Source organism: Rosa chinensis, chromosome 1 (genome assembly GCF_002994745.2).
Source record: "Rosa chinensis cultivar Old Blush chromosome 1, RchiOBHm-V2, whole genome shotgun sequence".
NCBI lineage: Eukaryota > Viridiplantae > Streptophyta > Magnoliopsida > Rosales > Rosaceae > Rosa > Rosa chinensis.
Window position 1 is genome coordinate 38604454 of NC_037088.1, and position 20756 is coordinate 38625209.

At 43.2% G+C, this 20756-nt stretch overlaps 1 protein-coding gene across 5 annotated transcripts; it reads right to left on the reverse strand.

Moving 5' to 3' along the window:
- Positions 1-17478: 17478 nt before the first annotated feature.
- On the reverse strand, positions 17479-20731 carry LOC112166415. 5 transcript variants are annotated; one of them, XR_005805023.1, is made up of 8 exons: positions 20329-20731; positions 19879-20121; positions 19586-19795; positions 19387-19479; positions 19195-19302; positions 18657-19114; positions 18335-18358; positions 17479-18226 (listed from the first exon to the last, which is right to left on the reverse strand). XR_005805023.1 is itself a non-coding variant. In XM_040512990.1 (6 exons), the coding sequence occupies exons 3-6, from the start codon at positions 19739-19741 to the stop codon at positions 19001-19003; spliced, it is 471 nt and encodes a 156-aa protein (XP_040368924.1). In that variant the 5' UTR covers positions 19742-19795; positions 19879-20121; positions 20329-20731; the 3' UTR covers positions 18417-19000. The 5 variants fall into 5 exon arrangements, 1 of the variants encoding a protein (XP_040368924.1); XR_005805022.1 differs by having other exon boundaries at positions 18335-18396; XR_005805021.1 differs by having other exon boundaries at positions 17479-18358.
- Between the last annotated feature and the right edge of the window lie 25 nt (positions 20732-20756).

Below are 20756 nucleotides of genomic sequence, written 5' to 3' on the forward strand. Positions count from 1 at the left end.
TGGAATGTCCTGCCGGCGGAAATGTGGGAAGAAAATTTGAATCCAGAAGTCGAGGATCCAAAAGGGGCCAGAAGTGCCAGTCTCAAAAGGGTGCATCGTGGCCTGGTACAGAGTACGGTAGAGCACACCTAGTACAGGTTGACCAAGGTCTACACGGTGGTCATTGTAGAGAGCTGTGGCCAGGAAAGTCCAGGGACAAGTGGGCTTGTTAGAAGAAGTGCAGAAAATAAATTTGCAGAGCTATTGCTCCAGAAAAGCAATGCCACCAGTGGCGTTATGCTCCTTGCGATAGTGGGCCAACCACCATGGGTAGGAGCCGCGGCCTGTTTGAACCATTGTCGAAGGGAGCGTGACAGAGTCAAATTGGCCATGCACATAAGGCTCGCCGTCGATGGGTAGCCCAGCGATGGTGAGAATATTCAGCAACGTAATGCTCATCTGGCCAAACTAGAAATCGAAAGTGTTGCTGGCGGTGTTCCAGAAGCAGTGAATGGTGGCCAGCGATGGCAATCGCAATGGTGTGGGTAATACCTGACGCGTTCCAGCGAGCCAGATCTCTTGCTCGGGCTTCATGATACCAGGCGAGTTCCGCTGCACTAATGGTAGGCTATTTTTGCTCTGTGCAGATGCGCGCCCCCCACTGCTAAAATCTCTAGGGGTCTTTCGGAGGACTGGAATGGGTTGGCGGATCGATAGGCCGTAGAGGGTGAGAGCGTCTTCTGGAATGGAATCTAGAGGCGAAGGACCCAGTCCGGCATGGGAATTGGGAAGTCTGAGGAGCAGAGGCCTCTGGACGGTGGTGTGGATGAAGCAGCGAGCGCTAATGCTAGTTCCCTAAGTGTGGGCAGCCGCTTCGTTGAGTTCTTCCTCTTGGTCGATGATGATTTTCTTGAGATGGGCCATTTCTGGGTCTCTTCTAGGGAGATAGTGTGGAACAAGAAGGTTTCTGGGTATAGGAGACTGGAAGAGTTTCTGAGGTGATGTGACAGGTTTGAAGTGGTTGCGGGTATAAATAACAGATTTTGTGAGGGAAACGATGCGACGAAAAGATGTTTAGCAAGCGAACAGACGTGACCTTCATTTATGGCCTCGTTTCTGTCATAAGGCAGAGATTGAATAGGAAACTTCAATTAATAATCCTTCTATGGCAAGGAATAGTCGGACCCCTAAGGTATAAATACCAGGTTTCAAGGACGGAAAGGGACAACTCTTCAATCAATCAATCTCACAGATTATCAAAGCCTCTCTGGAGCAAACCTACCTATAATCTAGTTGCAACCCAGCGAAGCAAGGGTAACGCCCTCGCAACCCAGCGAAGCTAAAGTCACACTTTAGCAAAACCCATGCTTTCTCCAAACTTCCCGATGATTGCTCTGCTTAACCTACAACGTTAAGTATCGATTCGGTGAACGTAAGAGATCACAATACAAGCCCTTATCCATAAGGCAATAAGTCCTTTTCCGAAAGGCATAGAAAAGAACCTTGTGACAAGGTTGGTGCTCTCCTCGTCCACAATGTTTGATTTAGAAGTCAGGTTAGGGGATTCCCAGATGACTGCACCCCACGGTGCTGGCACGCCTGCACACGCTCAAAAGAAACTATTTGTAACCAGACTGGTTTTGGAGCCAAACATTCCTTATGTCTAAAGGGAAGCTCATCCAAGATTATCATCTTATAACACTTTTTATCAATCTTTTGTTGACAGAATGAGAGATATTGTGGTGGCGTAGCGATGTTACTTAAGGTGACTATTTTGAGTCTCTAGGTTTTTCATACAAAGTGATAGGCCTATATTTTCTTCAATATATGAGTCCACACACTTGAGCACTAAACATTTCAATTGTCTTTTATCTAGCAGCACAAAGTGGTACAAAAATATGTTTTCAATTTGAGGATTTCTATTGGGACTTCCAAATTTGCTCAATTAACCTTTATATCTTTTGAATTATTGAATTACATATATATCCTCTTGTAAAATGACAATTATAGCGAATGAATTATAATCAACTAGTATATGTTTTCTTTACAAACCTCTCTATCTAGTTTTAACATATTTGGATCACCTTTGTTGTCAGTGCACATTTTCTAAACAAGTGTTGTAGTCAAACTCTAGTCTACAACATGTGTGTTTTTTGCATGAAGCCTTGGTTTTAGATTGAAAGGAATGGTTGCCGCATTGTGCTAAGATGTTGACTGATGATAATTGGAATTTATTTATATACTTTCTATGGGGACTTTGGAAAGAGAGAAATACAAGAATTTGGGATGACAAGGTAATGCGTGCAAGTGATGTTGTTTTTGCTCTTAATGCAAGACTCTTTGATTATACTTTCCATAATAGACCTGTTTTGCATTCTACTTTGAAAGAGGCAAGGTGGAAACCTCCTCCTGAGGGGTGGGTTAAGATAAATTTGGATGGTGCATTTGACGTTGCTACCAGTTGTGGAGGTATAGGATTAATTATCCGGGATGCTTCCGGTTAGTGCTTGGGAGGTCAATTTCAAGCAGTTTCAAACATTGGATCAGCGGAACAAGTTGAAGCTATAGCGGGAAGAGTAGTTGTCTCACATGCTATTGAGCATGGGCTCTCCCATGTAATTTTTGAGACAAATTCCCTAACTCTTGCAAAATGCAACTAAGTAGAGCGTCATTCCCCATACTTCATTTCTAGGTCGTGTGTATGATGACATTACCTTCAGTCTCCATGAGATGCCAGGTTCTTATTTTACTCATGCTTACCGTCAAGCCAACTATGTGGCTCACAAATTAGCTAGATTTGCTCTTTCTAGTTTTCAATTTTCTTCTTGGGGCGTTGTGCCTCCTTATTTTGTTTCTGATGCAATCACAAAGGAGAGTTCTCCTTAAGTTTAATAAGAATTGTCAGTTTCCCTAAAAAAAAAAAAGACTAAGAAATTGTTCCGAACTTTTATTGAGTTCCTAGTTTTTGGGAGATGGTGGTTTTTGGATTTTTGGTTTTTTTTTTTGGTGTTCCGGGTTTTTTTAATTTATATCAATTTCTGTAACCTTTCATTTTTTATAAGGGGTTAGAAACAAAGGAATCATTGTCTAACCATGTGATTTATGACTGCTTGATCAATTTCTATGTTATGGCCATTTGATTCATGATTGAAAGTTCTAGAAATTTATTTTCGGCATTTTTTAGGTTTGCATGCAAAAAAGAACGAAAAAAGAAAAGAAAAAAGAATGGAGGTGTAGTTAGTGAATTAGAGGTATAATGAGTATTTTTTTTTTTTGCGTGTGAATAATATAACTAAGGTTATTTGAGGAATTCAAAAGGAGGTTAGTGAGCAAATTTTTGTATTTAAAAGCACAAAGGAGGTGTAGAGAGTATGAGAGGTCAAATGAGCAAATTTGGAGGTCTCAGTAGAAACTCTCTTTGAATTTTATTTTTTGTGAAAGTACAAAACTATGGGAAAATTCTACAATGTGTTAACGTATAACATGCATATAATTGCCTTAAAAGTGGTAAAATGAGTCATCAAAATAGTAATATTAGTCCTTAAAGTAGTAACATGAGTCCTTAAAGCAGTAAATTTTCTTAGTTACCACATGTTAACGTTTGGATCCGTTGGGGATCTCTAGTTAGCTTTTAGAGAGAGAGAGAGAGTGTGACACAAGATGTATAGTGGTTCGCCTCCGCATGAGCGGGAGACTACGTCCACTTGAATGTTTAACTAGGTGTGTTGAGCCTTGCGGCCTAACATGATTACAAAGTGTGTTGTAATGAATGTGTTGAATTGTGGGAGGAGGCATTCCTTTTATAGATGAAGGAATGCTTCTCATTTACTTGTTCTTCGATGTGGGACAAGCAAAGTTACTATTCTAGTCTATTTAACATGTAGAAAGCTATGTTATGGGGGCATCTTGGCAAGGGCGGAAAGGTGGCTTCCCGGTGGCGGATTTGCGACTTCCGGATACCGCCGCGTAGCCTGAACATAGGGCTACAAGATGCATGTCTCGGTTGGGCCTTGCCATGTCTTGTGGATGTCCCAAAGTAGGTGTTACTTATGCTTGGTGATGTAGTAAATACTCCATATTGTTGGAGGTATGTACAAGTCCCCGAAGTCCCCGAGTAAGAGGAGCTTCTTGGTTGGGGAGTTCAAATCATGAAGTCATCAAGCATAAGTAACCGGGCGGTACGGAGCCCCTACAAGTCCCCGAACTCCGTAAGCAAGAAGGGACTCGTTTAATCCTGCACAATGAGACAAAAAACACGCATATGTAGAATGCTTGTTGTATTGGTTACCGTTCGTATTAATGGAATGCGAAAAGAATTCGATTTGTAGCGGATCAACAAATGGCAGAAGAATTCAATATTCCATTAATGTGTATGAACATGTAAAATATTGGTAGTTGTATATATGGATCTTATGGCCATTAATACGCACAATAGATAGTGGCAAATGTAATGGGTGTCCATATAAATTTGTGGGAGTAGTCCCGGTGACATCGTGTGAAGCGTTTGTGAACTTGGGGCTTAAGTAAAGCATGTTGGACATGATCGAGCAAGTTGGGTTGTTCGAGCAAGTTGGGTGTAGTTGAGTGTGTAGGCGTTGTGCGAGCATGCGAGGCGTGGCCCAAGCGCAAGTCGTGGCCATACTCGATACCCAAGCGAGTCGTAACCCGAGCAAGTCGTTTATCCGAGCATGTTTAAGTAAGTCGTAAGTGTCACAAGCTTCTAGATGCATGTCACAAGCAATTGAATTTAAGCATGTATGTGTGTAGCATGTACTTGTAGTAAAGTTGCTAATAACATTTTATAGGCATGCTTAAGGGTCATGGAGACATGTATAGTCATGGCATCGGTGGTAGCTCAAATTGTAAGAGCGAAAAGATAAGAGGAAGGCACTTATCTTATGCCGATTTGAGGTTCATTGCTTGTGGCGGATAAAGTACTCCGATAATGTTCGTCGACTCGTAGTTGCGGTCGAATGCTTGAAAGAAATAGTTGAATTTCCTTAAGCCAAAATAGATGATTAATATGTGGATTTGTAAAATCAATATAGATAATTTGAATATGTACTTTGATAAAATTTTAAACAAAGTGTATAGACAAGTATAGTATTTGATGACAAATAACATGCATATACGCCCATTTTGAATGTCAAATTTGTGGGGAACAAAACCCATTACGTGCACCGATGGAAAAGATCCATGGCGGTATAACTTATATGGAAATGCACTAGGTGAGATAGTCATTTTGATATACGTATGCAGCAGCATGCATATATATGCATATAGGACCCTACCCATAAAATAATAGGTAAGAAGCATGAACTTTTGTTGCCTTAATTTAAAGGAAACTGATCATAGTGATGGCATGAGCATGAGAGACTAGCAAACCATTGTAAGTAGCTATGGCATCTACACAAGTACAATATTATCATGTGCAGCGACATAGCCGCTTTTGGCATGTGTGAAGCATGCTTATGTCGTGACATGGAATGATGTATCTCTCCAACATGAGTACAATTGAATAGTGATTTTTGAGTAATTAAGTAATTAAGTACATATGTGGCTATGTGTGTACTTGTTTGCATATGAATATAGCAATTCTAACACGTAGTGAAGACATGGCATGTGCCTAGTCTCAGATTGTCGGCATGCTGCGTTGCGACTTTATGTGTGTTTACTTCATATTGTAATCACGACTTGACCTGACAAACTTGCCATGGCCACGTGATACTTTAAATAAAGAGTAAGAGGACTTAGCTCGTGAATTCGCGTATTAGACCGCTGTAGGAGCCTGAAGCCATAGTTGAAGACTGCTCTTTTAGCTGAACACGCGTTGCTGGGTGCTCTGAGTAATCAGCTGTGTTGCTGCTTGCCGTCCAGAATGGAAGGATCGTTCGTTCCTTGGGTGTCCAAATCAGATTTGGACTGGGTGGACATCAACTTTTGGTTACTGCTGGGGCTCGGCGCATATCCCTGATGGTGACTGCAGTTGAGGAATTGCAGGTTTACTTGATGCCCAGCGGATGATGCATGGCCAGCGGTCAGCGGAGCTTAATCGGTGGCTGGGATTATAGTTGGGCGGTGCCGCTGACGGAAGCTCCGTGGTGCCGCTAATAGAAGCTTGACGAAGGAGTTGTTCAGCGGTGAACAGTTCGGCGGAGATGGCTTTGGGCGCGGCGGAGGCCTTGCTGTAGCGGTTTGTCCGGCGGTGGCCCGAGAGTCCGGCGGAGACCCGAGAGTCCGGCGGAGACTCGTACCGGCGGAGGATGCTGGTTAGCAGAGCTCCTAATCAGCGGAGATGGTTGGTGGAAGAGCTCGGCGGTGAGCTGGAGGTTGGCGGAGGATCCTGCCGGTGGTAACCAGATTAAAAGTTCGCGGTCCGAAAGTTTGGGCGGAGCTCGTGCCGGCAACCAACGCTGGGCAGAGGACCTGGTTCTCAGCGGTGGATGTTGGGCAGAGCTTGGTGTTCACTCGAAGTTCGGCGGAGACTCGAAGGTCGGCGGTGCTTCGGAGTTCGGCGGAGGCTCCGAGTTCGGCGGTGCCTGGACTTGCTGCTGCAGAGCGCGGGGAGGGCTGCTGGCGGAGCGGAAAATTGGAGGTTGGTGGAGGTTTGATGCTCAACGGAGATGGCTAGCTAGCGGAGCTGCGAAGGGCAGCGGAGGAGGCTGCGAGCTTGCAGCGGAGCTGGTGTCCAGACTGCAGTTGGGCGAGACCGGAGCAGCTGGGCCAGCGGAGCTGCAGGTGAGCTGCAGGGCGAGACCGTGCAGCGTAGCCTAGCGGAGCTTGTGGGGAGTGGGCTTCGAGCTGTGAAGTGCAGCGGGAGTTGAAGCGCCAGCGTGTATGCGAAGCCTGGCGGAAAAAGCTAGCAGTGCAGCGGATCTTCCCCGGCGGAGCACAGTTCAGCGGTGCACAGAGCAATTTGCAGGTAGTGGGTGTGACGAGATGGAAGTTTTGGCGGGAAAAGCTAGCAGTGCAGCGGATCTTCCCCGGCGGAGCACAGTTCAGCGGTGCACAGAGCAATTTCCTGGGTGCCTAGAGAAAATTGTGCTGCCCAAAAAAAATTTTTTTTTTTTTTTTTTGAGATGGCCGTTGACCAAAAGTTGATCAAGCCTTGATGGGCGTTGACTAATTCCGCCGGGCGTTGACCGAGCTATGTTGGGCGTTGACTTGCCCCGCCGGGCGTTGACCAAGCTAGCCCGGCGTTGACCGGCTCCAATTTGATGTTGAATGAGCGTTGACTCGATATTTTTGGGTCAAAGTTCGTGGTAGGTGACGAAGCCTTTGTGTGTCGGCTTCCCACAGACGGCGCCAATGTTAACGTTTGGATCCGTTGGGGATCTCTAGTTAGCTTTTAGAGAGAGAGAGAGAGAGTGACACAAGATGTATAGTGGTTCGCCTCCGCATGAGCGGGAGACTACGTCCACTTGAATGTTTAACTAGGTGTGTTGAGCCTTGCGGCCTAACATGATTACAAAGTGTGTTGTAATGAATGTGTTGAATTGTGGGAGGAGGCATTCCTTTTATAGATGAAAGAATGCTTCTCATTTACTTGTTCTTCGATGTGGGACAAGCAAAGTTACTATTCTAGTCTATTTAACATGTAGAAAGCTATGTTATGGGGGCATCTTGGCAAGGGCGGAAAGGTGGCTTCCCGGTGGCGGATTTGCGACTTCCGGATACCGCCGTGTAGCCTGAACATAGGGCTACAAGATGCATGTCTCGGTTGGGCCTTGCCATGTCTTGTGGATGTCCCAAAGTAGGTGTTACTTATGCTTGGTGATGTAGTAAATACTCCATATTGTTGGAGGTATGTACACCACATGAGTCCTCAAAATAGTAATATTAGTCATCAAAGTGGTAACATGAGTCCTTAAAGTCGCAAATTTTCTTAGTTTACCATATGAGTCCTCAAAATAGTAATATTAGTCCTCAAAGTGGTAACATGAGTCCTTAAAAGAGTAAAAATAGTTGATGTATGAGAAATGTTAACATATCATAGCTGTACCCCAAAACTATGTTAGTTTTTTTTTTTCATTAAAATAATAAGAGAAATTTTAAATACACATTCCTAATTACTTGATGCACACCCTCTACATTTTTTTATTATCAAACTTCCATCTATGTCCTTCCTCATTAACAAATAAATAATAAATAAATAAATATAAAAAAAAAAAGAACAATTCACAAAAATAAAATAATAATTAAATGCTTTCTATATCAAAATATTAATTAAAGATCCCAATTAAAAAAATAATAATTAAAGATATACTTATAGGATTAAATTTTCTCCTCGTTTGCATGATACGGTTGATCTCACTTCAAGATCATAAGTGAAGGACGTCAATACCATATGAAATAATTGTAATCCACATGAAGAATTAGCAGGCAACTAAATTAGTTGAAACATATTGAAAGAGGTTATAAAACCATCAAATATATCTTAGATATATAAATACATTATCATCAACTTGGTTTGCAAAACAACCACCCTGGCTCATTCTTTACCGATTTTAATATTGACCATGATTATATGGATCATGAAGATATTGACATTGAATCATTTAAAATCTTAATGGCATTATGTTTTTTAATTAGGAAAACCATAAAGGTAATAAAGTTAAGTTATAGCAATCTTCTAATTAACTATATACCAATCTGTGAGAAAGAAGAATGATGATTAGTAATCACCATATTAATGTGTCGAAAGTAATTAGCAATTAAGTCCATAAGAGCATCTTTAGCAATGCTAGCCATTTTTTAGTCAAATTTTAGCTCAAATAGCTAAAAAGTCATTTTAGCTAGCCACTTTAGAATTACGTTTGTATCAATGCTCTCTATTTTAGCTAGTTTTGAATTTATATTATTTTTTAAATGAATATTAAATAGTTTAAATGTATTTATAAATTACATAAAATAACTTAAAAGGAATGTTTTCAATTATAGAGAGCCTCATCCCGCTCTCTATATTTAGGAGACAGATAGCTAAAAGTTATAATAGAGAGCCACTTAGAAGTCTGGTGCAGCTGCTAAAATAGATAAAAAACTAAACATGCTCTCCAAAATAGCTAAGGAGCCACAGTAGAGAGTCTACAGATAAGGGAGAAAAAGGAAGGGTAGGAAAGAAAACATGGGAAAAAATTGGCAAAAAAAATTTATGGGGTGTGTATTAATAAAAGAAGGATGTGTATATATAATTACTCAAATAATAAGGATGTTAATGTTTAAGATTCAGCGGTAGCCAAACCTTGGTCAACCCTGGTTCGAGGGGCGAACTGCTACTTGTGATATTTTTGTTGCTTCCACTATCTGTCAAATAAAATAAAAAGGGCGTCAGAGGGAGACCGTGGTTGGCGGTCTTCTCTTCTCCGATGCCTAAGTCAGTCAATGTATTTGTGTTGACAGAATGTTAATGTCTAAAGTTCAACGGTAGCTGAACTTTGGTTAACGCTGATCCAATGGGCGGACTGCTACTTGTGATATGATCAAGACTCCTACTACCTGTCAAGTAAAATACAAAGAGGCGTCAAAGGGAGATTGTGTTGGGCGGTCTTCTCTTCTCCGATGCCTAAGTTAGTCAATGTATTTATGTTGACAACGTAACAGTATGTAAGTAGTAAATGCGTAATTAATGAGGAGAGAGGAGAGAACCTTTTATAGGTTGGGAAGAGGCTGACCTCTTCCTTGTTTTCGATGTGGGACTGACATGCTTCAGTTCCCAGCTTCTGGAGCTTCTGATGCTATTTTGGAGAGGCGCATTGCGGCGCATTGCGGCGCGTCAGCGGTGATCTGGGGGTGAGCCGAGGCTCAAGCGGTAGCCTGCTTGGCTGTACTTCCGTAGGTCACATCGTTGGTGGTAATTGGTACCGCTGGTGGTAGCATGAGCGTGGCTCATTCTAGCTAATTATGCTTGGTATATGCTCAAGGAAGTACACAGAATAACGTTAGGTAAGTAATAATGCGTAATTAATGAAAAGAGAGACGTGGACCTTTTATAGGTTGGGAAGAGATTGATCTCTTCCTTGTTTTCGATGTGGGACTGATATGCTTCTGTTCCTAGATTCTGATGCTTCAGTGAGGTCAGCAGTGATCTCGGGATGGGCCGGAGTTCAGGTGATAGTCTGCTTGGCTGTGTTTCCGTAGGTCACACCTTCGATACTCGTTGGTGTCGCTGGTAGCAGTATGAACATGGCTCATTGTAGCTAATTATGCTTAGACAAATGCTCATGTAAGTACAATTCCCCCAAGTCCCCAGTCAAGGAGGGCAATCTTGGTTGGGGAGTTGCCTAGCTAGCGATTTTGAAGCGTTACTTCTGCTAGTTTTGCAAAAGCATAATTAGCGTCAGTGCATTGTCAACCATGGATTTGTTATGACCAAATGCTTTACACCCTTTCGGGTGGGCCCATTCTAGGCCCCCAAGGAGTCCACCACTCCTCGGCTAAGATAGACCTCCGTTTGGCCGGTATATTGTTTGTTAAGGGGAGCTGCGCTGAGCAACGGGTGTTTGGTAGTGAGACCAATCTTTGATACCCGACTGGCGGGGGTCAACGTGCCTGATAAGGGCTGTCAAAGACTGTGTTGACGTGTCCCCATACTTGTCTCGGAGGAACAGAGCTTGACTGCAACGCCGCGTGGTGGTCGTTGTTATTATGAGGTGTTGCCTCGGGAGTTGCCGCTAGAGGAAGGCCCTCCACTGTGTGTCAGTGGTAAGAAGCGTCATGGGGACCCTCTTGCTTGAGAGATAAAGGGGGAGAAGTTCCGCTAGTATTATTGCCCTTAGCGGAGACTGTCTCACTTGTAAGATGAAAGGGAGAAGTTCCACTAGCGGTGTTGCGCTTAGCGGAGACTGTCTCACTTGCAAGATGAAAGGGAGAAGTTTCGCTAGCGGTGTTGCGCTTAACGGAGACTGTCTCGCTTGCCGATTGATATTGCTGTTTCTGACAGTTGAATTGGATAGACATTTTTTCTGACATCGGTGGACGAGTGTCAACGACCAATTGGGTTGGCGTGTGGGTGTACGTCTTCTCAGCACACCTGTCTCTTCGCCATTAATGTGAGTGAATATCATCTTTGTAACTGAGGCGACACCTCGGATAATCCAGATAGTGGTTGCGGTCGTGGGATACATGTACAGTTCCAGTATGATGTCATTTTTTAGCGGACGGCTAGGATATGCTTGATGTTGACATAAAAGAGGGGGAACTTAGAGAGATTTGACACTTTGTGCAAACTTCAAACTTGAGTCGTCGTCTTCAAGTTTTGGTCTGTGAGAGTCTGGAGAAGCAAGTGCTATAAGTAAGCAGTGAGGGTGTTGATCTTGCAAGAGAGAAAAACCATCGCAGAGGCAGAAGCAGGCATTTTGCGAGCGCATATTTCGACATACTTCAGGTTGGTGTTCTGGCTTTCGCTTTTGTTTGTTGTTTTGGACTTCTGGATATGTTTGGCTCTGAATGTGTTCTTGTTGTTGTTGTTGTGATAACGTGTTTGAAGGTCTAGAAAGGCTTATGGGCAGGTTTTAGCGTTTTTGGCAGAGGATTGAAGGTTGTGATTTTGCTAGATGGTCGAATATGGGTTTAGAGGAGTATATGTGGTTTCTTGTTTTAGTGCTTTCTGGGTTTTCTTTGCACTTGTGTTCATGGTGTTCGTGGATAGAATCTGACATAAGCGTAGTTTAGATCCATTAGGAACTAACTAATTTGGGTTTCAGGGTGTTTGTGATGGCTAACGTCATAGAGATCTCGAGCAGTGAGGATTTCAGGCCTGACGTGTCGCTCAGCGGTTCAGATAGGGTTTTTATTGACTGGTTGAGTCCGTCTGCCCCTGCAGGAACCTCATTGTCCAATCCGCTAGACATCAAACCACTACAAACGATATATCTGACAATGGCTGGAGATGGGCAAAGTGGTAGGGGACGAACGAAGACCGCTACGTGGGCCGGGGAGGACACCGCGGCCAGCCAACGGCGAGTGGAGCGATTGGCTAGTCACCGTGCAGCCAGCGGTTCGCATGAGGAGGCCGGTAACCCCGCTGATGAAAAAGTCATCGTCTCAACGTGGAAGTTGTCGGACGGGACATCGGTAGACGAAGCGGTCGGCTCGATGTCTCAAGTGACGATTAATAGAATAAAGCGGGTGTTTAAGCTTCCCATGGTAGCGAAGTTAAGGGCGCCGCTGAGGAACGAGCCCGCTTCTTCTCTGCCAACGGGGTACGCGGCCTTGTACGAGGCTATGGTTCGTCAGGGGGTTCGATTTCCGTTGTTGCCGAACCTGCAAATATTACTATGCCAATTCAACCTCGCCTTTGGACAAATCTGTCCAAATATGTGGAAGCTTCTGATGGCGTTGAATGCGCTGTGGAGGATGTCCGGTTGTGAAGGTTCGACTGTGGCTGAGGTTCCACACTTCTATGACTTAGTGTACATGAGGAGGAAAGGGTGTAGTGGCCAAGTGAACCTGAGTCGGCGCATCGGGGTGCCTCGGTTGGTTGAGAATCCTCCGGACTCAATGTCCTCCTGGCGGGTAACCTATTGCATAGCGATCAAGGGTTGGGAATACGACGCGGGCCTGAACACAGAGGGACCAACCCATAGGATTAAGTTAGAGTATCAACCTATCTGAGGTTGCCGTCGTTTGCTTTTTACTTTTCCTCTTTTTTATTTTTGTGTTACCCTAACTTCCTTTATATCTGAAACTAACACTTCCCCTTTTCTTGGTGTGTATAACAGGGTTGCGTTTCGTGTTAACGCCGGAGGAAGAGTATCGCGTGGCAAGGATCAAGGGCTGCTGGGATAATCAGAACCTTCTCGACCTGCGGCTACTGACTGGTTGGGAGCTGTTAGCGTCACTGAACTTGACTCGGATTCCAGGTAGTTACCGCTGAGCATACATTGTTTTTTTTTTTTTTTTTTGTATTTTGCCTATTGTTCTGTGTGTTGGCATGGCCTTGCTGGTTTAACGTGATGTTGGCTTTGTAGATCTTGTTCCTGGAAATAAACTGAGTCAAGCGGCTTTCAACAAGGCAATGGACAACGCCGGTCTTAACGACTATTTGGAGGGGATGTTCGCAACGGCCCTGAAAGCAAAGAAGACTATTGTCGACCCCAAGACAAAGGAGGTCCGCCCTTCCGAGCAAGAGGTTGTCCTGGAGATGCCTCACCATTCTCATCTTCCTCCTTCCGGGGAAACTAATGTTTTCTTGCCGCCGCTCAAGCAGAGCGCCCCATGGCCAAGGTTCGGCAACAAGAGAAGGCTGCAGAGAGGCCTGCTGGAGCGCGCTGCGTGGTGCACAAGGAAAAGACCACGCCGCTGAAAGATTCGAGCGGTGATGAGGTCGTTACCATAGCGGGTCTTGAGCCGGTTGCTTCGGCGAGGGGAATTGTCGGTGACGCCGCTCCGGTTGCAGTCCTTCAGTGGAAAAGGTGGCAGAATGACGTCGAGGAGGGGGACGATGCGGTGGACAACATGTTGCTCTCCTTGCGCCAACAACAAAAGAGGGCGCGGAAGGATGGGAAGGCTGTTGTTGCTGACGCCAGCGGGGAGGTGCCATCTGGCGATCTTGACTCCTTCTCCTCCTACGCTAACTTCTTTACTAACAGTGAGCGGGTGCTGCTCTTCAGCATCTGCCAGCGGCTGGGGTTCGACGACATGGACGGTACCATTCGGTACACTCCGTTGCAATAGTCACCGTTCATCTCGGCTTTTGGCCATCTTGTTGTCGGGCTGAATGAGTTGTTCCTGACGGTTTCCAAACCATCCGCTAGGGAGGCACAGCTGCATGGCGAGGTCGAGAGCCTACGCAAAGAGTTGCCGACCTTGAAGAAGAGGCTCAAAGATTGTGAGAAACAACTCTCCAAGGCGGAGGTCGATTCGGTGGATACTCGGGGCAAGCTGGAGGTTGCCGTCGATCGGGACGTGCAGCACAACACCGAGGTGGCGAAGCTGCAGGAGGAGGTTGCCCGCGTCGGCGAGCAGTTAGTGGCTAAGACGAAGAGGCTAGATAATGTGCAGCGGGAGGCTACCGCTCGCTCGGAAGAGGTCAAGCGCCTTCAGCGGCGGGTCGAGGGCTGGGAGGCGGAGAAAGAAAAGTTGGATGCCACTGCCGTTAAGGCCTTCAAGCAGTCTAAGTAGTATAAGAAGGAGCTGACGAAGGCTGGCATAGCTGGCGCTACAGCTAACTTCCAGAAACTAGATGCCAAGGGGGTGATCATCTGGAAGAAGGCTGCCCATATACAAGCGGAGCAAAATTAACCGCGGACCGCTAAAGGTGGTCCTGACTTGTCGCAGCCCGAAGGCGTGCGATCTGGAAGTGATGAGTCCATCCAGCCGATCGGCGAAGGATCTCAGCAGTCGCCACTGTCGACAGCCTTCGATGCCTCTCACGCTTGGCTTATGGCGGCCAACACTCTTGACGACGGGATGATGATAACCCCGAGCCCTACCGCCTTAGCTCCGATCAGACAAGCCGCTCGATTGTGCAACCGACGCAGGTGGACGGTGACCGCGTTGCAGCCCCGCAGGGAGACTCTCAAGAGACTTAGGTTTTTTATTTTATATCGCCACTGAGGCGTTTTATTTCATGTAATGTAATAAAAGACTTAGGTCTTTGAATTGTTCCAAGTGCACGATATAGCGGACGTGGTCCGCTGAATGTTGTTGGTGTTGCTAGTTAACTTGTGCTATGGAGAACAATGGTTTGAATAATTCCTCATTTCATTGATAGCTGAGAGATCAGTGTTTACAAAAGAGGGAGAGTACCTGTTGGGTAGCTTCCTTTAGCTATATATTATTAAAAAATTTAGCTAAGTCAAGATGCTCTTGGGTAACGGTATAGCTACTTGTAGTAATACCAGAGGTGTTGGGTATTCCAAGGGTGGGTCGTTATGACGCCATCCTTGTCCATTAAGTAGAAAGTGCTGTGGCTGATGACTTCTACTATTTTATATGGTCCTTCCCAAGTGGGATGGAGAGCCGTTGGTGGTGGAATGACTTCCTTCATTACCGAGTCCCCAAGTTGGAGGTTCCGGGCTTTGACTCTGGCGTTGTAGAAACGCGATACCCATTGCTTGTTTTGTAAGTTGTGCAAATGGGCCTTGTTGCGTTTCTCCTCAAGGAGATCTTTGTCGAGGTTGATACCTTCGGCGTTGGTCTCAAAATAGTAGCCTTCAACCCTAGCGGTAGGTTGGGTGACCTCGATAGGTAGGCCGGCCTCAGTCCCAAACGTCATGCAAAACGGTGTTTCACCGTTAGCAAATGTTGGGGTTGTCTTGATGGCCCACAGAACTTTCAAGAGCTTATCCGCCCACAAACCCTTAGCGTCGTTGAGTTTCTTTTTGAGCAGCTTCTTGATTATCTTGTTTGCTACTTCAACTTGTCCGTTGGTTTGGGGGTGAGCCACAGATGCAAAGTTCATCTTGGTGCCCAGATTGGAGGTAAAAGATATGATCTCCTTGTCATTGAACTATGCTCCATTATCTGTGATGATGGTATGGGGGATGCCGTACCAGCAATAGATATTCTTTCAGAGGAAATCGGGTACCTTGGCGGTAGTGATTGTCGTCAGCGGCTCGGCCTCAATCCATTTGTTGTTGTAGTCGATGGCGACGATGATGTACTTGAACTGTCCCTTAGCGGTTGGTAATTTGCCAACTAGGTCTAGTCCCCAAGTGGAGTGAATCCATGGGCCGATGATTATCGAGAGGGGCTCTGCTGGAGCATGAGGGAGGTCAGCGTATTATTGACACTTGTGGCACGATTTGGAGCCTTGTCTGGCGTCGTCGCCAAACATCGGCCAAAAGTACCCCTGCCGCATGGTGCGATTTGCCAGAGACCTAGCACCAGAGTGATTTCCACATTCCCCGGAGTGTATCATTGCCAGAATGACCTTTCCCTCCTCTGGGGTCAAACATCAGAGGTTGGGATGGGTGAACCCTTGGCGGTAAAGCTTGTCATTCTGTATGTTATGGTGGGTTGCCTGTGGCGACTCGAAGACCGGATTACCACAGTGCCGCCTCCCCAAGGAACCCTACACCCGCAACACTTGGAGTAAGTGTTTTGGGCCTAAAATTCCTCAAAGAGACAAGGCCTTTAGGTTGGAAAACAAGATATCTATAAGCCCGAAATTCTTAGGATGGTATAGTGGGCTTGGCTCGTAACCACAAGATTACGAACTACGCGGGGAAGAGGAAAGGAAGGTGGTGTTGTGTTGAGTTTTAGAACCTATGTCAATTTTTAGTTCTTAGCCCAAGTTTGCATTAAGTTCATTGAATATAATTTACGTGAGTCTTCTAGGTCTAGCCCACTAGGACCTAAACTCAAATGGAGGTTCTAACTCTAGGGTTCCACTTTGGTGGTAAACAATCACACGCATCATCAACCACTACACCAAAAACTGCATCACACAACGGAGAACAAATCCTCTGTTGTCTGTTGACAACAATTGAATCATACAACACATTTAATAAATCTTCGTTGTATAAAGATGCTCAAATTCTAAAACTTCTAGTTAGGAGGTGATGACACAACGGAAAGAAAGATTATCTGTTGTCTGAATGAAAAAAAAAAAAAAAATAAATCGGCATATTTCCCTCCTACCATTGAGTCAAATTTGGCTCTAAATTGTACCCTAGATGCCATTAAATTCGACAACAGTTTAGTTACTTCCGTTGTAGGAGTATACCTGCAAATCATCATACAATGGTTTTTAATGTTCTGTTGTGCAAGTGAGTACCAAAATTTGGAAATGGCTCCAAAATGACATTCATTCCCCCCAAAACGAGAAAATTCGGCTGCAATTGTTTGTTATGCTTGCAAGTTCCAACAACAGAATGAACTATTTCTGTTGTGTGAATGAGAAATGACTAGCCTAAGCGCGAAACCTAACATTTTGATTGCAGAGGCAGGAAATTTCCATCTTTCATTCCCTTAGCTATGTAACAAATCAGATAACGTAAACGTATCTATACGTTCACTACAACAAATCTGGGCATTAGTGGCCATGACAGTGATCACTAAAACTAGGAAATTTGGTCACTAAATGTGGTTAGTGACCAAATTTGGGTGGTCACTAGGTGGTCACTGTAAGTCCCTCACTGATTCTATTCAGTGACCAACATTGTAAGTTGGTCACTAATTCAAAATGTCTTTAGTGACCAAGATTTTATGGTCATTAAATCAAAATGTCTTTAGTGACCACGATTTTATGGTCACTAATTCAACATGTCTTTAGTGACCACAATGTTATGGTCACAAATAATAATGGCTTTAGTGACCTACATATTCATCACTAAATTATATTACCAATAGTCACTAAATAACAAAATCGGCTCATTTAAAGCCATGCCCTCGCATGGTTCTAGTGACCATATTTCTAGGTCACTAGTAATTTGGTAACATTATTCTTGGCTGTTCTATTGGCATTATTAACTATAACAAATCTGGTCATTAATTCAATGTCACTGCAAATCAAATATGTGAACAATGGTCAATTCTTTATGCAATAAACGACTCAATAGTAGCCTTCAATATTCCAAAATCACCATATGAAAATGTACTGTAAAACTGATGGTTAACAAGGGTTGATTATATCAATCCAATAATAAACATCAACCTCCATCTTGAAATACTAACTTTCTACATCCAAAATATACAAATGTCAATATCCATCCTTGATAGCCATTTCAAAATAAAAGGAAGTACATACAAGTCTTCCTAGAAGTTCAAAAGCCTTCAATGATATGTATGTTGCTTGATGCCCTTTTCATCTGCCAATTTTTTCATGTACATATTGTGTATATCTAGATTAATTAACAAGAGCACATGGGCAAAACACAATCTGAAGGTAGCAATGGCAAAATAACCATTAGTCATATCCAGAAACCAATCTTCTATGTAACAACTTCGCAACAACATGTAGGCAATGAAACTGAGATATTGATGGAAGCTTAAACAAGCTAATATCATAACCAAAGCTACCCAACAAAACCCAAAAACCCAAAATAAACAAAACCCCACTGTTCACAGTCAAAGTTCAACACCAGACAAAACCCAAAACAAAAACTCAGCTTTGAAAAAATGAAACAAGGGGTTTGGTGCTTTTGGTCTAAGGACTCTAAGCTAAGCTAGGTCTGGGTTTTAAGGAGCTGTTATAGAATACTCAAAAGAGCTGGAATATTTTTGTGAGTGAGTGAAAGACAGGAACTCTCTTTTTCTTTTTAACTTCCTTCTTTATCAGCTTTCTGTGGGAATCAAAACCAAGCTGCAGGTAAAGTGAGAGAAGGTTTTGTGGGGACAAATCAGTACTACTGCCCAAAAAACCATGAGAGCAGTTTGAATTGAACAAGCCCAGAATTTATGCTCAACTCACCACATTTTTTGTCTTCTGCAAAATCTGCATTAATTAACAAGAGCACATGGGCAAAACACAATCTGAAGGTAGCAATGGCAAAATATCCATCAGTCATAACCAGAAACAAATCTTCTATGTAACAACTTCGCTAAAACCTATCAATCTTGATTTTGCAACAACATGTAGGCGATGGAGCTGAGATATTGATGAAAGCTTAAACAAGATAATATCATAACAGAGACAAATTAAAAGAAATGCCCAGTATTTAGTATATCACAGTAAAATTATGTTTCTATGATATTATGCAATTGCAATAGCACAAGCAAATATGTATGCATACCTTCATTTTTGGGAGGACAACTGCGCCATCAATTTGAGTAAAAGTGTGTCAGTCTGATTTTGTCTTGCCTTTAATGCCTCCAACTCTTCATTTTGTTGAGCAGCTCTAACCTTCACTGCCTCTAACTCTTCATTTTGTTCAGCTGCACTAGCTTTGACCATCTCTAACTCCTCATTTTGCTGAGCTGCAGTAGACTTTACAGCCATCAATTCATCTGCAAGCTGCATTGCTCTTCTTTCCGCTTCATCTGCCCTTTGATTCGCCTCCCTCACTTGAGCATCATTTGCAGAAAATTTAGACCTTTTAGGCTTTGGGCCTGCTCCTAAGCCACGTATATAGCTTGATCATGGTGGACCAACAATTTTGGAAAGCACTTCATCATAGATCTCATCTTCAGACATTATTTCACCAGATTTTTCATTCATTTGTGGCTCGTTTTGTAGATTTTTCATCTCTTCCTATAAAAGAGTGGAAACATTAAGTCATTTAATGAATACTGTATGATGCAATAATTAAAATAAAAAGTATGACAACTCACAAAAGCATTCTTTGTTGTATCACCAACCCATGCAGATTTCTTTTCACTGTATCGTGTGAGCTTGAAAAGGTCAATACGACCAATTTCCTCTCCAGTTTCAGGATTTCGCTATTGCACAACCAAAAACATCTATGTCATATACAACTTCCTTAATTAATTATGCTTTGACACAAAACAGAAATTGAAGCTTACATTTTCAGTTCTAAGACGACTAAATGCCTTTGTCCCTGCACAATGTGTTATCTCTAACTTGTCCCTGTTTTTCTTGTTTTTTTCACTTGTTTTCTGTGTAAAGATCAAATCAAAAATTCCAGAATTCATAGCAAGTATTGTAGATGAAAAAGAAATTTATTAATTCTCTTGAAAAATTAAAAATTGAAAGAATTCTAACCAGCCACTTTTGATCTTGCCACAGATTTGCAATTAAGTAGTTCCAATCATCCTCTTCAACATCTTCAGGTCGATTCTCCATTGCTTCCTCTACTGATTCATATTTCTGAAACTTCTTATGCAAATTATAGCGCCATGTGGTAAAATATCTAATCATGTGTTTCTCAATTGCCTCATCCACATGAGATTCATGGCTCAAATTGAATTTCTCCTAATATCACATATTACCAGATTATCAAAGACAAATTTTAAAGATATAATTACAAGAAATTTGTCAAACTCATGCTAACTTACACGGACATGGCGAATTAGCAAAGCCACATCATCTCTTGATATGTCAGACCACTTCTTAATTTGTAATGGAACATTTTTTTCGAACGAAGCATCCCATACCAGTAATGTAAAATTGGCAGTTTGTTCCTATAGCTCTCATGGTATGCTTTGGAATATCAATATCAAATTGGACACCATCGCGCTTCCTCTTGGATAGTTCAAGACATCGAGTCTCACCACGCACTTTCTTGCTAACTGCACCACCTACATGAGTTATCAAAATGATTATATGAAATGATAATAATTGTCATAGAAGGAAATAGTCAAAAATTTCATGAATCACAACACTTGCAAATAATAAACATGAATCACATGAGGTGGTAAAAATACAACCAGAAGTAATAACACATCACAATACCACATTATAACAAACCAGCATGCAAAATAATGTGATATACACAATCAACTTACCACTAGTGTTAGTGACCTCATCCACAGACGGTGAAGAATGAACTTGAGAAGGCTCTGTGACATTTATAGTTGAAGCAGATTCTTGTTGAATAGAAGTTGACCCTTCCTGAACAGAAGATGATCGTAGCATTCGCTTAAGTGGTGACGATTGAATTGGAGGTTGAGAGAGATGTTTTGCAGGTTGAGTACGATTGGAAGTGAGAATCTGCTCTACTGATGAGTGCAATGAGGATGTTGTTGCTTGTGCTGTTGTTGTAGGCTTGCTCGCTGACTTAGCAAGCTTTAAAAGCTCTTGAGTAGATGATCGCATTTGGTGCTGCGGCATTGCTTTTGTCCGTAATTGATGTAGAAACTTTGGACCTTGTCTACCATTAGCCATAACGATATAATCCAAGTATATATCTACAACTTGTAATAAAAAATAAAAA

Coding starts and splice junctions, on each gene's coding strand:
- LOC112166415 (XM_040512990.1), bottom strand. CDS start 19,741: ATGATTAGATATTTTACCACATGGCGCTATAATTTGCATAAGAAGTTT. Junction 19,303..19,386: donor GTCGTCTTAGAACTGAAAAT/GTAAGCTTCAAT, acceptor GTTGTGCAATAG/CGAAATCCTGAAACTGGAGA. Junction 19,115..19,194: donor ATACAACAAAGAATGCTTTT/GTGAGTTGTCAT, acceptor ACTCTTTTATAG/GAAGAGATGAAAAATCTACA.